General features: G+C 36.2%; 1 protein-coding gene across 1 annotated transcript in view; it reads right to left on the reverse strand.

Moving 5' to 3' along the window:
* LOC116287546 (ATP-dependent RNA helicase DDX1) overlaps positions 1–11,787 on the reverse strand; it is a 30,747-nt gene extending 18,960 nt beyond the window's left edge. The window contains exons 1-17 of the mRNA XM_089034456.1: positions 11,750–11,787; positions 11,276–11,327; positions 10,382–10,445; positions 9,554–9,583; positions 8,301–8,391; positions 7,647–7,700; positions 7,361–7,444; positions 6,872–6,955; positions 6,363–6,439; positions 5,540–5,612; positions 4,174–4,250; positions 3,660–3,713; positions 2,604–2,673; positions 2,021–2,088; positions 1,473–1,496; positions 680–732; positions 483–543 (exon numbers count right to left, since the gene is read on the reverse strand). Coding sequence (XP_088890582.1) covers positions 483–543; positions 680–732; positions 1,473–1,496; positions 2,021–2,088; positions 2,604–2,673; positions 3,660–3,713; positions 4,174–4,250; positions 5,540–5,612; positions 6,363–6,439; positions 6,872–6,955; positions 7,361–7,444; positions 7,647–7,700; positions 8,301–8,391; positions 9,554–9,583; positions 10,382–10,445; positions 11,276–11,327; positions 11,750–11,768 — 1,035 coding nt within the window. The 5' untranslated portion in view covers positions 11,769–11,787. The remainder of the gene's footprint in view (positions 1–482; positions 544–679; positions 733–1,472; positions 1,497–2,020; positions 2,089–2,603; positions 2,674–3,659; positions 3,714–4,173; positions 4,251–5,539; positions 5,613–6,362; positions 6,440–6,871; positions 6,956–7,360; positions 7,445–7,646; positions 7,701–8,300; positions 8,392–9,553; positions 9,584–10,381; positions 10,446–11,275; positions 11,328–11,749) is intronic.
* Between the last annotated feature and the right edge of the window lie 4,302 nt (positions 11,788–16,089).

Here is a 16,089-nt window from a genome sequence, read left to right on the forward strand (position 1 = left end):
GAAGAGTGAATATGAGACATTAGGGACTAAGGTCATTGAAATAAGCGTGGTTAAATTGGTAGGGATTAGGATACCACAGTGATAAAAACCATATAAATAACATAAAATAAATAATAAACACCATACAATTACCACCTACATTAATAAATAAATTATTACCTACATTAATAAATAATAAATACAATATCAATACCATATAATGAAATATATATGCTATATGAATACCATATAATAAATACCATATAATAAATAACAAATACTGGCATATAGTCGGATGCGGAGGGGTGGGGGGGGGGGGTGGTTGGGGTTTAAAATGTACAACCCTGGCTTCCTAAAGCAACGTCATGTTTCTACCTACCCCTTCATTAATATTGTTGATTTGTTTTACCCCTAATGTTAGTCATGTTTTATTTCCTTCATTAAATAATAAAAAATTTGATTTGTTTTATTCCTATGTAATGTCAGTCATATTTCTACCTTACCCCTTCATTAATAGCTCTTATCTGATCTTTAGTATTCTCACCACCAACCAACAACACTGACCTGAAGATGAAATAGAGATGAGCAAATATTGAAAATGATTAAAAAAATGGGTCTGTGTTTTCTCACATTTTTGAGCTGTGTTGCTCTTAATATTTTATTGTGTTTTTTTTCCTCAATGCTTATTAACTCTACTTACTTAATCTTTGGGTCAGGAAGCTGTTTCTGGAATAACTTTATTTGCTGATGGGTCTAATGAAAGAGATTTACTAAGAGTTACTGAAACATTGCATCACAATAACATCTATTTTGAGTATGTATAATCTTTCTAACAGGAACACAATCATTCAACAAAAATGTAAAGGTTTTCACTTTCACACAAAATTTTTTTGATGTATTCATGGGTGCATGGGTAGATGAATGGAAACGATGGGTTGGGTTGGGTCAGGATGGAATGGATGGACAGAATGGATTCGGATCAATAGTGATGGGTAGGATTGGGATGGGTTGGGATGGGTTGGGATGGGTTGGGATGGGTTGGGATGGGTTGGGTTGGGATGGGTTGGGGTGGATTGGGATGGATTGGGATGGATTGGGATGGGTTGGTATGGGTTGGGATGGTTTGGGATGGGTTGGGATGGTTTGGGATGGGTTGGGATGGGTTGGGATGGGTTGGGATGAGTTGGGTTGGGTTGGGTTGGGTTGGGTTGGGTTGGGTTGGTTGGGTTGGGTTGGGTTGGGTTGGGTTGGGTTGGGTTGGTTGGTTGGGTTGGGTTGGGTTGGGTTGGGTTGGGTTGGTATGGGTTGGGTTGGGTTGGGGATGGATTGGGTTGGGTTGGTATGGGATGGATTGGAATATTGGATTGGATAAGATGGGATGGATGGAATGACTGCATGAATGGAGGATAGAAAGGATATCAGTAACAAAAAAGAAAGCAAAACGTTTGCTGCCATACAGGTTCACAAAATTTAGCATTATTTTAGAAATTTACCTGTTGTGCAAGCTCTCTTGACGGCTGGGATTTAAAGAAATCAGAATCGAAAATAAAAAATTAAAGATTTCAAATTAGACTCACAGTTTACAAAGGCCAAAAGCAGGGTTCATGCTGAGGTAACCACTTAAAATTCAAGGACTATTCAAGGAGTAAACAAGGACCCAAAAATGAATTTTCAAGGAGTATTTTCAGCTATTTTGAATGGTGGCTGCATATGGCCAACTTTCAGATTTTCCAATCTTCTTGACTAGATCTATTTCAGAAACATGCAAGTAATAATCAAAGCAAAAATTCTAGGAGTTTTCAAGGAGTTTCGCTGAAATCGTAAAATTCAAGAGCTTTTCAAGTGCCCTTGAAAACGTGAATTAAATTCAAGGAGTTTTCAAGAAGTTTAAGGAGTAGCACGAACCCTGCAAAAGACAATGACTCATAGTACATGAATGCAACAAGAACATTTTTAGCATCAAATCAACTAGTCAGGCTGTGATGACTCTGTGTGAGCCCTCTATAGTACACGAATATGGACAACTAGACTAATATATTACCTCAATTATAATAGCTGAAGGAGCACATCTGTTGTTAAATTTTCCTGGCTTTGTTTGTGATGAAGCACCTAAAAGACAGTGATTTTTTCAAAACAAAATTATGAACTTGCAAGCATTAATGACTCAATGAGCAGTAAATGCTTGTCCACTCTTATGTATTGATATGTTTTTATGCACAAGTGTTTTGTTTTGGTTCTATCATGTTATTGCTCTATTCTTATTGCGTATTAAAGGGAGCGGTTCGTTATGCTACGATAAGCAGGTCAGTAGGTGGCTACTCAAAATCCTAGGGTTTCCAGGCAGGTGCTCTTTCCTTTTCCCCCCTCCCCCCCCCCCCCCCCCCCCCCCCCCCCCCAAAAAAACCCAGACTGCTATTAATAGTTTCGCACAAGAAACAGTGTTTTTAATTACAGAATTTCTTGTAATGTGTACCACATTAGTTGAATTTCTCAGTCATGTGAGAGTGCAGTGATGATATGCAATCATAAATCTTGCAGGTAATTTACATTTAATGCCCCACACCTTTACAGTGTACATGACTGGCATAACATAAATAAGTAAGTTGATTGTCATGTTTTTATACCTCCTACATTTAAGATATTATTAGTGGCTGCTGCATCGTTTGGTGCTTTGGATAACGCTATAAAACCACCCTGGAAGAAGAGAAGATGAAAGAAATATGAATACAGTAATGCAAAAAGCTCTCTCCAAAAAACATCACAGCAAACAGTCATACCAAAAGTACATACTCTAATATTATCATTATATAGGTTTTCAGTACAACATTGGGTAATATACTGAATCAATATTTGGCAAACAATTTGAATAACTATCATGATGCACTGAATAGCGACTGGTGACTAGCCTCTCATACATGGGAAAACACTTTCAATTATGTTTCCATGTGAACATGAGGCTAGTCCATTACTAGTCAGTGCAGAGCAATAGTTATTCAAATTGGTTGCCATATTTTGATTTGTTGTATAAGTTATTTTTTTCTAAGTTTAAGAGGATACTGGTATATGACAACAGCATGGTGGGTAAGACTGTTGGGCAAATCTAAGTGGGCATAAGGTACATCAAGGCATGTTTTCATTACTCATTCCCTCTTTTCAGTCTACCATGAGATGGTTACCATTTGTCTTTTGAGCTAGAGCAAGGCTAAATAAAGACACCTCTGCATCATTTGACTGACATCCAAAACACAACTGTCTTGTAACTTTTAATGCTAGTATTTAATCAGCCGATAATTAAAAGTCTATGGTCTCATTCTCTGCTCCAAATGGTGGTCAAACGCTAACAGCCATTGTAGTGTGGTGAGCATGACATAGTGCTGTCATTATTTAACATGCATGTGTGAGACCTGTCATCTTCAATAAAATGTTTGACAGATTAAGTGATAGGCATGGTTTTTCTTTTTCCCTGAATACTACATTTTACCAAAAAGAATGTTCATGCAATTAAGCTATTGAACATTAAACACGAGACAGAAAATGGTGCCTAGTAAGTTCAAGCAATTACACAATTTTGAATGCCTCAAACTTTTATGCCTCATGAACACATGGTAGCTAAAATTCAATATATTAAATGTGATTAAAATGTTAAATTCAAAGATTGTTCTATCCAGCATACAAATTACCTTTGGAGGAAATGAAAAGTTAGAATCACCAAAGTTGAACTTCATCTCTGCATTCTAAAAAATAAATATTATATACAGTGTTACAAGTGTAAGTGACCTTTAGTGAATTGCTAAAAAAATATATACCTGTCCAGTAAAATATTGATGGTTTTCATGGTGGCCATGTTGGAGGAACTTAACAAAAGAATTGTCAATGAACTCTTTTGTTATATCCTCCAACATGGTTGCCGTGTCTTTTGTTATTTAATTCTCTTGAGGACGGTTGAAAACCATCAATACAGTGTAAATATATCACAGTGTGACATGTAAACGTTTGACTGGCAATAATGTATTTACACACAAACAAAACATTTTGAGGCGAAGCTGGCTGGTTTTTCCGAATAAGACGTGAAATTAAACCTCATTTGGCAACATAAATCCCATGTATAGAAATATGCGAAATACATGAGAGTAAATAATTTATGTTCATACTTTTGCTTGTTGCACTGTAAATCAATAAAGGGAGTTTGATTACCTTCAGTACTACAGCAGCAAAGAATGGCTTTCCATTAAATTTTTTGGGGATGGCAAAGGCCTCGCCAAAGTCAATCCCTGAGTAGAAATAGCAAAATGTCTTGACTAAGAAGGTCTTGGTCCAGGTGTTTGGAAATCAAGGGTGGGGTAGCAGTTAGTAGTTCATTTGCCTCTCACCTCTGAGGTCTCTGGTTGGCTCTGCATCATGTGTGAGTGGAGTTTTTGACTCTCTACCTTAATTCAATGGTTTAATCCCCCCCCCCCCCCCCCCCCCCGGGTTCTTTGCAAAAAACCAGCACACTCAATTTATCATTTGCTAAGCCAAGCTCTGACTTAGTTTTTTGGCAGATCAAAAATGCTTTTTTGTGTCAGGGGCGGCGGAAGCGGGGGGGCCGGGGGGGCACTGGCCCCCCCACTAGATTTTTTGGGGGGGCCTGCCCCCCCCAGAATATAATGCCTCACACAAAAAAAAAAACCGCATGAGATTTGGTTATGATTACCATTATTTATTATTTTGACATTACATAATTTTCTGTATCTAAAAAATATACGATATATCTAGCGACGACTTGCATCATTTTTGTGTCTCTCAGCACAATTGCAAGTGGTTTAATGCGCGCAAAATGTTACTGATTGAAATATCACTTATACACGTTTGTAATCAAGCTAAATGGGGGGGGGGTCATTTCAAGGTACCGTGAAATATTGGAGTGCCCCCCCCCAAATTTTTCAGCTTCCGCCGCCCCTGTGTGTGTGTGATTAGTGAGGAAGTAAATCAATAGCAACAAATCCTTGACACTTAGGAGTAATTCACTGTCACTTCGCCAACATCTCTCTATCGTTTCGTTCACTTATTTCTTTGGGAATATACTCTGCAAATGTTCTCTTTGATCTATGTTTCAACCATACTTCGTTGGTCTTCTTCAGGATCTGGTGTTCTTGAATATTTTTTCCAGTACTGCTTTCCATGGTTCAAGATTTGTGTAAAAATATTCAAGAACGCACAGATCCTGAAGACCAACGAAGTATGGTCAAAACATAGATCAAAAAGAACATTTGCAGAGTATATTCCCAAAGAAATGAGTGAACAAAATTAACAACTACTGTAGAAACAAAGTTTCAGACATCACTTCACCCATCTTTTCTCTCCATCACTTAACCCAAACCCCACCAACAGGTGGCCGATCATTGGCCGGGAACAGACAGTTGGTGGGCAACCAACAATCAGCCAATGGTTGACTCATGATTGATCCTTACTGTTCGTAAATTATCAATTGTTTTGTGTCGGCTACCCAGCTTGTTAATAATACTCAATGTATTTATAAAAATGTATTTATAAGCTTGACTACTAAGATTAAATTATTTACCATTTTTGGAGAACTTAATACTTCCAAAGTCCAGATCGATGTAACATCCAATGACATCATTAATACCAAACGCCTGAAAAAAATGATTTGGAATATTAACATGGAGTATCTTGAGCTTACTAGATTGGCTGGGTATCATTATAATAATAATTTAAAACATGGCTAGTTAGAATTTAAATTTAGCTTATTACATTTTGTGGAGGTAGAAAAAAAGAACCTAAAGAAAACCCCATTGAAAAAGAACCTAACAAACTTTACTCGCAAGTGATGCTTCCAGGACTTACACCTACACCAGCCTTGATTCCCTTAATTTAACAGATCAAAAACAGTTTTCTGTGTTTGATACTCTGATCAAAACACGCGGGATGTTGGGAGAACACTCGAGAAGCTGGAAACCACTCCGCTACGTGTCGTGGTTTCCTACGCTCCTCTCGTGTTCTCCCAACATCCCGTGTGTTTTGATCAGAGTATCAAACACAGAAAACTGTTTTTGATTTGTTTTATGAAATAACAAATGCACAAAAAGATCGAAAAAAAGCAGTCTAAGTAAATTCTCCCTACGTGCAGTCTTATTCAAACTGACCAATGAGCACGCGTGATAGATTAAAAATGATGGTAGTGTGTTTTGATACTCTCATCAAACATGGTTTTCGACCAATCATAGCGCACGTAGTGTCCCAATTATTTTATAAATAATTCTCAATTATTAATAATATTATTAGTTGTTCAAGTGATGCTTCCCGGACTTGAACTACATGTAGTTAACCCCAGTGGGGGGGGGGGGGGGGGGGGGTGAGTGCACTTATGGCAAACCTAGCCATACCTCTCCATAAGTGTCAAACTGTCTTGCACACGACTTTTTACCAGTACCACCAAAGCCAAAGCTTGCATCATCAGTTCCTATTAATAGAAAAAAATATTCCAAAATATATAAATAAATAGCACCAATGGAAAATGGAGTTCTGGTTGAATGCATTTATGATAATCTGTTCGAAAATCTATCTTTCCCTGTGCGCTCATTGCATATGAAATTCAATTGATTTCAAACACATTTTTATCAAGTGGTTTATCGATCACTCTAAAATCACTTATGGCTCTTTTTTTTAGCCCACCCGTCAAAAATATTCACTATTGCTGGTTCTCAATCAATTGATTATCAGTAAGGTCTTTTATCAATACTTTTTGATGGTCATTAAATTCAATCTTTCTTTTCTCTAAAATTGAGAGTTACTCAATTTTCGTGCCACAACATTTTAATTTCATGATTAAAAAAAAAAAATGTCACCAAAATTTTATATGATGGTCAACAATTGTATGATTTTCCTGGCCTACCTAGATCAAGGGTTGCTTCAGCTGTTGACCATCCCACACGGCACAAGCCTTCATCAGTAACAGTTGCTTCGTAATAGAACTTTCCTATTTAACAACGTAATAAACTAATTTAGTTGATATCATTACTGTAAATAATGGAAATGATATGTATTCTTTAAAACCATGTCCAAAACTGCATGATGTAAGGTGGGAGGGACTGACAAATGAAAGAAAGGGAAAAAAGAATAAAGTATGGATGTATGGGATGGATGGATGGATGGATGGATGGGATAGATGGATGGATGGATGCATGGATGATTGGAATGGATGCATGGATGCATGAATGCATTGGATGGATGGATGGATGGGATGGGATGGATGGAATGGGATGGAATGGATGGATGGACAGATGAACGGAGGGGGAGTGATGGAGGAAGGGACTTATGGAGGGAGAAATAAAACTAGGGAGAAGCTAACCTAAAAGCAGAGAAAAAGTCAATATCAACTTACCCTTTCTGACACCAAGAGTTGATCGGCATCCCTGCCATTTGTATAGCTCACGGCTTTGACATAATAATCCATCTTCATTAATGGCTGCAATTATTTATAGTATATATGTGATACATGTCATTTCAAAATTGTTTTTTAAATTTCAATGACAGGTATAAGTATACTGCATTTACAATTGTTTAACCAATAATGTGCACATGTACGACAAACTTTAAGATAATGCTAACATGACATAATCAAAAGATACAGGTAAGAGTTGGGTGGGTGGGTGGGTGTGTTTTCTTACCAAAGTTTCCATCTCTATCATATGGGTTCATTTTGAACACTTGAGACCCACCACCTGAAAACAACATCAACACAAACAAAGTTATTAATTTGTAGCTTGATGAAGATTATCCAATATTGCATTTAGGGGCTGGTCATTTTTTATCCAAGAGTGGGGCTGGTAGACTTTGACATTAAGAAAGTCCTTCATCTCTGTATTAGTTCACCCACACTGAACTGAGTACAGGCAGAGCAACCAGGATCACATGCCCTGGACGAAAAACTTTCCCATCTTGTTTCCCGCCAATTTTAGTGACCCAAAGATGGGTTGCTGATTTATGCTCGCTCTCTTTTGGTGAAGGTATGCATATGAAGAGGTTAGTTTTGCTTTGAATTCTTGATTTCATTCAAAAACTTGCCAGCCTTCCCTCTTCCTGGTAATAAACCACCAGGGCCCTGTTGTATGAAGGTAGTACTATTGGAAGGATAAATCTTATCCAGTGAATAACTTTATTGGATAACAGCATAGACTCATCCACTGGATAAGGATTTATCAGATAGTGCTTATCACCCTTCGTACAACCGGGCCCAACCTCTTCATTTTTCATAATTGTTGAGACATACAATCTAAACAAAAACAGGACTGAAAAGAATAATGATAAAAGAAAGAACATACCAGCTGTTTTTGGTAGGGATTTAGGAGCTTTGCCTGCCATGGCATCTCTAACGGTCTCGTGGACTATTTGAATGACAGGAAGACAAAATGCCTGCAATTTGAGATGACCATATTATTACCACATGGAGTAATCCCCCTTTCTAAAGTTCTGGTAATAGAGGTTTATTTATTTATTTTTTTGATTGTTCGTTCATTTGTTCATTCGTTTGTTTGTTCATTTGTTCATTCATTCTTTCATTCATTCTTTCATTCGTTCGATAGTTACAGTATTTAGTTAGTTAGTTAGTTAGTTATTAACTTTGCCATACTAATATAACTTGGGCTGCCTTGTTATGTGGTTAGATGGCAGAAAAATAAAATCACTTTGCTCTTGGGAATTGAATTATTTCCTGTAAAACGATGGTATTGTTCCTGCCATCTAACATGGCTGTCATCACATTATGGTGCAAATCCTGTATAATCTCATAGTGCCAAGCATCATGAGACTGAACTTGGAAAGGAGATCAAAAAGCTTGGCCATCTCACATTTCCCAACTGAGCCCCACAATACTATGCATCACAAGGCCAATCTAGTCTTTTTTTGAACTTCAGAAAGGTGAATAGGCTTGAGTTATGTGCAGTCTAATAAGTATGGTAAGTACTGTGCAGGTGGAAGATTGAGGGATAGAGTAATAGGTGTGGAATTTACAGCATGAAGCACAAAAATATGACTACAATGTATTTACATACTAAGTAAGTAAGTACTGTGCAGGTAGAAGATTGAGGGATAGAATAGTGGGCGTGGAATTTACTGATGGTGTGCAAAAATATGACTACATTAATGTATTTACATACTAAGTAAGTAAGTACTATGCAGGTAGAAGATTGAGGGATAGAATAGTGGTTGTGGAATTTGCTGATGGCGTGCAAAAATATGACTACATTAATGTATTTACATCTATGTACTGAATTTTTGCTGCCAAAACCAGCTCTCAAAAGCCTTAATTGGCAAAACCAGCCAGCTTTTCATTGAAATGTGTCGGTTTAACATACAAAAGCCCAAGCATTAAAGTACATTTCATGCATTCCCAAATACATTATCACCAACTTTTGCAAGTTGCACTCAGTAAGGAAGAGTGTGAAAGAATTATTATAAATTCTAAAAAATTACCACGAATCAAGGAACTTTTTAAAAAAATAATATCCCCAGCTTTCATAAAATAAATTTTTGTCATCTAATACTAAAGTTGTAGTAATTAAACTGGTAAACTTACTCCTGTTTTTCCACTTCCAGTCTCTGCTGCCTAAATAAAACAAAAAATAAAAATATGTATAAACTATATATAGCTTCTGCTTCTGTTACACATCTTTAAGATAATGCTAGCTGCTATCTTGTGAGTGGAGAGGAAGGGATAAGGGAATTAAGGGAGAAACATAGATTTATGTTTTTATCATGATGGTTTAAGTAACAAGCGCATGGAGTGTGCTGGTATGTGTTTGCTGTGTTAGGGAGGTACAGTTCATTAGCAAGATGCTAATATAAATTTAGTTGCACAGATTTTTAGTCTTTCATGTCCTATGTTCTACACTGCTAGAACCATTGGACATGTCCACCTGTGAATACACTCCCATAAGTCTGTCTAGTATTACATAATAAATGTGTTATATTTGGTTAAGAATTAGAATATACATTGTAAATCATAAATACATGTTCCTCTCCTCTCTTTGAGGGTAAATGACTGTGTATGAGTGACTCCTAAGGGTGATGGCATACCACTCATTTTTAGACCCCATTCACACATATCTCAATATTTTTTCAGTTTTCAAAAAAAAAATGCATCCAAAGGTAGTTTTCCAAACAGTCTTCATCCGTGTCGGTTTTCTAAAAGTTGCATTTTCAATTGGCGTATTAACTGAATATGTGTGGATGGAAGGCCAATCTGCAAAGAAAAAATTCTGTTTTCGAAAATATCTGGATGCATGTGGACAGTGCATTAGTGGTTATACAGACAAGTGGTATTGCTGTGAATGGTTCAAAGGATCTTGGCAGTTCCATACCATGATTTTACAATGTGTGTGCAGCTTACTCTATAGATACCCACCATGAGAACATCTCCACCTCCCAAGATAAGCGGGATAGCCTCAGCCTGTACATCAGTTGGTAGACTGAAACATATTCACAGTACCAAATATACAAAACATCTTTACCGCAATTTTCAATATTTTGCGAACTCTGTAGTCATATGCTGCACATTGCAATTTGCTTTTTTGCTACCAACAATCGAAAAATCATTAGTGGGTACTATTTATGTCTTTGATTGATGGCAGTAAAAAAAACAATTTCACAACAAGCCGTTGGAATATCCAAGTTTGCAGAATATCTGGGTTTGCAGAATATCAAAAATGGCAGTGACACAATTAGTAGTCCCTATTCTAACTTAGTATTAACGTATATAGCGCTATAAAGTATATAGCGCTAAAAGCACTGTAATCTTTGGTAATGGCTCATACACACACAAGTTTAGTCTCATTTATGAGTTGCAGCAGTGAAAGTGCTCACCTGCCATCAATGTGACCTGGGTTCAATTCCCAAATTTATAGCATAAAGCGCAAAGTATGACCACATTTAATGTATTGGCAAACTTCTAGTTATGCACTGGCTTTTTGCTGCCAAATGAGCTTTTACACTTCTTACAAAAGCCTGTGCATAAATGTATGCAAAAACATTATTGCTGGTCATACTTTGCATGTCATGCTGTAGACTTGGTGGAGGGGACGTACCTGCAGGCCAGTAAGATTACAGTGGATAAAAAATAAAGAACCACTTTTTTGAAAGGCACTGCTAGAGCTCATTTATTTTTAATTTATTCTTTAATTGATGATGATTTATTATTTATAAATATACCGCCCTTTCTATGTGGATGTATTATCAAATCAATTATTATAAATACAAATCATTATTCTGCAAATATACAATAAATTCAATAAATACTCACAACCAATCCATGTCTTCCACTGCCTGGCAAATCTCTGGCAGTAGCCCAAATTCTATGTATAAAAGATATAGAAACTTAGGTCCTCAAAGGGGGGGGGGGGCATTCTGTGCTTCTCTCGTCACATTGCCGGATAAAATTTTGATTTTTGATTTAATAGGGAGAGTCGAAAACAGTAATAGTTTGTGAAGTTGTCGTAGAAACATCATTAAGACGCTTCTTGAATTGGTTAAACACAGGAGTTAAGCCAACAATCAAAGAAGAAGAAAATTACGAGAAACTTTCACAAATTTTTTTTCGAAGTTTGAAAGGAAAAATTCTGATCAAGTAAATTTATTTTTTTTCCATTTCAAAGTTTAGCAGAACTGAGCCAAGGCATCATAGGCTTTTATCTGATCGTAAGAACGACTTGTAATCATTGAAAAAAACATATTCAAATAGCAAATAAAGACAAAGAAAGGCATTTTTAAAACTCACCTGAGAAATGACCCGCCATCTTGAATGCGCTCCCGGGAAGAACTCTTCAACAGTCTCCACTCGACCAAAAAGTTACCACAGGTAACCCACAAGTGTAAGAAAGAATGATGATTTTCTAATGTTTTTTTTTAAAAAGTTCTAAGGCTTGCCGGTATTTTCCTTTGCAACATATAAAGCTTGAATGTTTCCCGAACAATTTCCCTCGATCCGCAAGCAGTATTGCACAGGTTATTGTAAAACGCAGTACACGAAATACATTAGGACTACGATTCGATTTGATTGATAGTGAGAGGTTATCACATGCCAAAAGTACATCTATTACTTGACAAACTTTTGTGCATGCAATAACATTCTAAAATCAATTGGCATGACCAACTTAAAATACCTGCATTTTTACACATGCAAGCAGTGAAAAAAGCTGACATTCCAATAAGTTACTAGTACATGTAAGTATACAGCCCAACCCTCTTGTATTTCTAACTCGTACTAGGTCTTGCCCAATACGAAAAAAACGTTTTTTCAGAATTTTGAACATGCGCAATGCAAAAAACACGTATTTTTTTGTGCGTGCTACGTCATAAGCAATACGAAAAGTTCTATTCCTAGAATTCCAAAAATCCGCACGTAATTAATGATTAAAATCCGCAAGTAATGTAAAAAAAAAAAAAAAAAAAAAACACGCAAAAAAATCTCTAAATTCAACATGAGGTCTGCGCAATACAAAAATCCTATTTCTAAAATTCTGAACATCCCCTATGCAAAAAAGAAAAAAAAAGAAGACAAAAAAAACAGACAAAAAAAAGCACGATTTTGTTTTATATGCCAGGTCGTGCGCAATACAAAAAGTTCTGTTTTTTTAAAATAACAAACATCGGAAATGCAAAACAAAAAAAAAAAACAAAAAAAAAACACCAATTTCTATCATATGTTAGGCCGTGCGCAATGCAATGCAAAAAACTATATTTCTAAACCTGTTTATCATGTAGTAGGTTTTGCGCAATGCAAATAATCCTCTTTCTAAAATTCCGAACATCAGTAATGCAAAAAAATACACACACCCACGGATTTGTAGCATGTGCTTAGTCGTGCGCACAATGCAAACAGATATATATTTCTTAATTTTACAACATTTTCATCATGTAGTAGGTCCTGCGCAATACAAAAAATCCTATATTTCTAAAATTCCGAATATTAGTTGTGCAAAACGAAAAACAACACACCTACGGATTTGTGAGCATGTGCTTGGTCTTGCACAATGCAAAAAGTTTTATATATTTAAATTTACCAACATGTTTATCATGCAGTAGGTTCTGCGCAATACAAAAAATCCTATTTCTTAAATTCCAAACATCAGTAATGCGTCCTCTTATATTTCATTTAGTAGGCCCTGCAATATCTGATATTTGTTTACCCTTACGCAAACAGCCCTATCAGTCAGACTAATGAGACTTTCGATCTAAAACGATCGAAAATGCTGAGCGTTTTCATCGAAAAACACCTGGAAATGCTCTACGGTAATGACATTTGATAACGGATGCCTATCGTATTATTGTGGAACGCGGAAACATTCATAAAATTTGAAGGTTATTCATAAAAACATTAAAATAAAAATATCATTAACAGACAGGAATTAAAACTGCGCGAGATCCTGATGTTGAAACCCGACTCATTTTCTCCACCAACTCAGCTGGGAATCGCACCCAGTCCTCTCGGCTCGTAAGCCGAGCGTGCCCTATTACACTACTGAGTTTGGAGGTGGTGTTTAGAGACAGGAAGGCCAAAACACAATGCCAAACAAAATAAAAAGTAATTTGACTTTTTAAACATTCGTAAAATTTTAAACTGGCACACATTTAAAAAAAAACTAGGTATCAAGGGATATATCTTTTTCAACCATTAGCATCTCAGAACTGGCCTCTTTCAGAGTCTTGGAGTTCATCTAAAAGCATCTATGAACGCCACATGGAATGGATCTCGAGTCTGGCAGAAACATCTTCAATAGTAGGATAGCATGGGATCTTGGAAGACGTTTAAAAACCAAAAATATGTAATACGTTTGTTGAAAACCAAACTGAGAAGTTGACCCGTTTGTTGAAAAACCAAAACCAGTTAAGGCGTTTGTTGAAAAACCAAAAGAAGTTACGGCGTTAGTTGAAAAACCAAAAGAAGTTAAGGCGTTTTGTTGAAAAACCAAAAGAAGTTAAGGCGTTTGTTGAAAAACCAAAAGAAGTTAAGGCGTTTGTTGAAAAACCAAAAGGTTGACGCATTTGACCAAAACAAGTGGACGCATTTGTTGAAAATCCAAAGAAAACCTTAACGCTGTTCAGTGAAAAACCAAAAACAGTGAACCCGTTTGATGATAAACCAAAAACGTTGAAGAGTCGCCGTTTGTCCAAAATCCAATGTGGTCGATGCTGATTCGTTGGAAAACCAAAACTTGAATACGACTAATTTATAGAACGCTGTAAAATATAAAAATAAAAATACCAAAAGGTGTGTGTGCAAATTAATTGAAGTTTTTTTTATTTTTATATCCTAACAGCGTCCTTAAAATTAGGCGTGGCGTCGTCGATGGAATTGACATCTGGAAAAAACCAAGGCATCTTTGAAAATGTTGAAAACCTCTGGAGCTGAATTCCAAAAAAACAGCTCAAAGTTTGTTGAAAACTTCTGGGGTTGAAATCCAAAAAAGCTGAAAGTTTTATGATCCATTAGAACAAGGCTCAAGAGTGATGTACATTTTATTTACATAAATAGACATAAAGACATAAATAGTGTGCCAGATAAAAGAAGCCAATTGAGAAAGTGAAAAAAGCCAATTAGATAGATTCCTTATAAAAACTTTATCCGTGAAAATCACTAGTGTAATTTTGGTGCGCTGCCAGCTACGAAAAACCAGAGACTAGAGAATGGCCGAAAAATCTCCCTGGAAACGAAGTCCTCCACCTTATGCAAGCGCACGACCTTGGAGGGTTAAAGGTGTACATAACTGAAACTGAAAGAGTGTGCATTGCGTGTGCACGTTAATTAATATTATTGCATTAACGTGGATTTATCTGAAAGGAGAAAAAAAGAAAAAAATATTAGTACATTGCATGCCGACATATCTTATTCAATTTAACAAACATGTTAACACAAAATTTAATGTAAAGCATTGGGAAGCTCCTCTTCCACACCTGAAACAAACAAACAAACAAAAGTAATTAAAATTAAATAACAAATTTAGCAAATTAAATAACATAAAAAATCAAAATTTAAATTGTTAAATTTAAAAAGAAGAATATTGAGAGGTCATGGAATAAACCTCACATTTTTTCATCTGAAACGAGAAAAAGAAAAAGGAAAATATGTTAGCATTCGAATTTTTTCAAAGTTTTTCTTTCAAACAAAGTTAAGGAACAAAAGTATAAATAAGTTTTATATTTTTGAATCTTAACTGTCTGAAAACTATTTATCTTTCCAAACACACCGCATTTAGAAAAGATATCAAATCAAGATACAAAAGCATAAATATGTTTTATACTTTTGAATCTCAACATTATCTCGTACCTAGTAATCAAGGGTTGGATATTCCTGAGCCTTCAATGAGGTAGAAATACTTCAGTGAAGAAAGAAATATCCGAAGCCCCACCCGTCACCGAAAAAAATGTATGATCGTCTGTACATGTGTGTGCATAAAACTAAAGGGGATATTCCAGGATTCTCAAGGAAGTAATGAATACTTCAGAGACAGCTGGAATATCCAAGTTCCACACCCTCGAATCTATTATTATACATCATGCTACCGAATGAGATTAAAGTCATAATGAGGGGATATTCCAGGATTCTCAAGGAAGTACCTAACACTTCAGAGAGAGCTGGAATATCCAAGACCCACACCTCGAATCTATTATTATACATCATGCTATCGAATGAGATTAAACTAAGAAAAGAAGGGATATTCCAGGATTCTCAAGGAAGTACCTAACACTTCAGAGAGAGCTGGAATATTCAAGACCCACACCTCGAATCTATTATTATACATCATGCTATCGAATGAGATTAAACTAAGAAAAGAAGGGATATTCCAGGATTCTCAAGGAAGTACCTAACACTTCAGAGAGAGCTGGAATGTCCAAGACCCACACCCTCGAATCTATTATTATACATCATGCTATCGAATGAGATTAAACTAAGAAAAGAGGGGATATTCCAGGATTCTCAAGGAAGTAATGAATACTTCAGAGAGAGCTGGAATATCCAAGACCCACACCCTCGAGCCGTAGAGAAATATTCTCGAACACGAATCTTAAAGTTGTCGTCGAAAAAAGTCCGAAATATAGAAGTACGAAGTTAGTATC

This window comes from Actinia tenebrosa, unplaced genomic scaffold (assembly GCF_029948245.1).
Source record: "Actinia tenebrosa isolate PJP-AT-01 unplaced genomic scaffold, QUT_ActTen_1.0 PGA_scaffold2__45_contigs__length_23673736, whole genome shotgun sequence".
NCBI lineage: Eukaryota > Metazoa > Cnidaria > Anthozoa > Actiniaria > Actiniidae > Actinia > Actinia tenebrosa.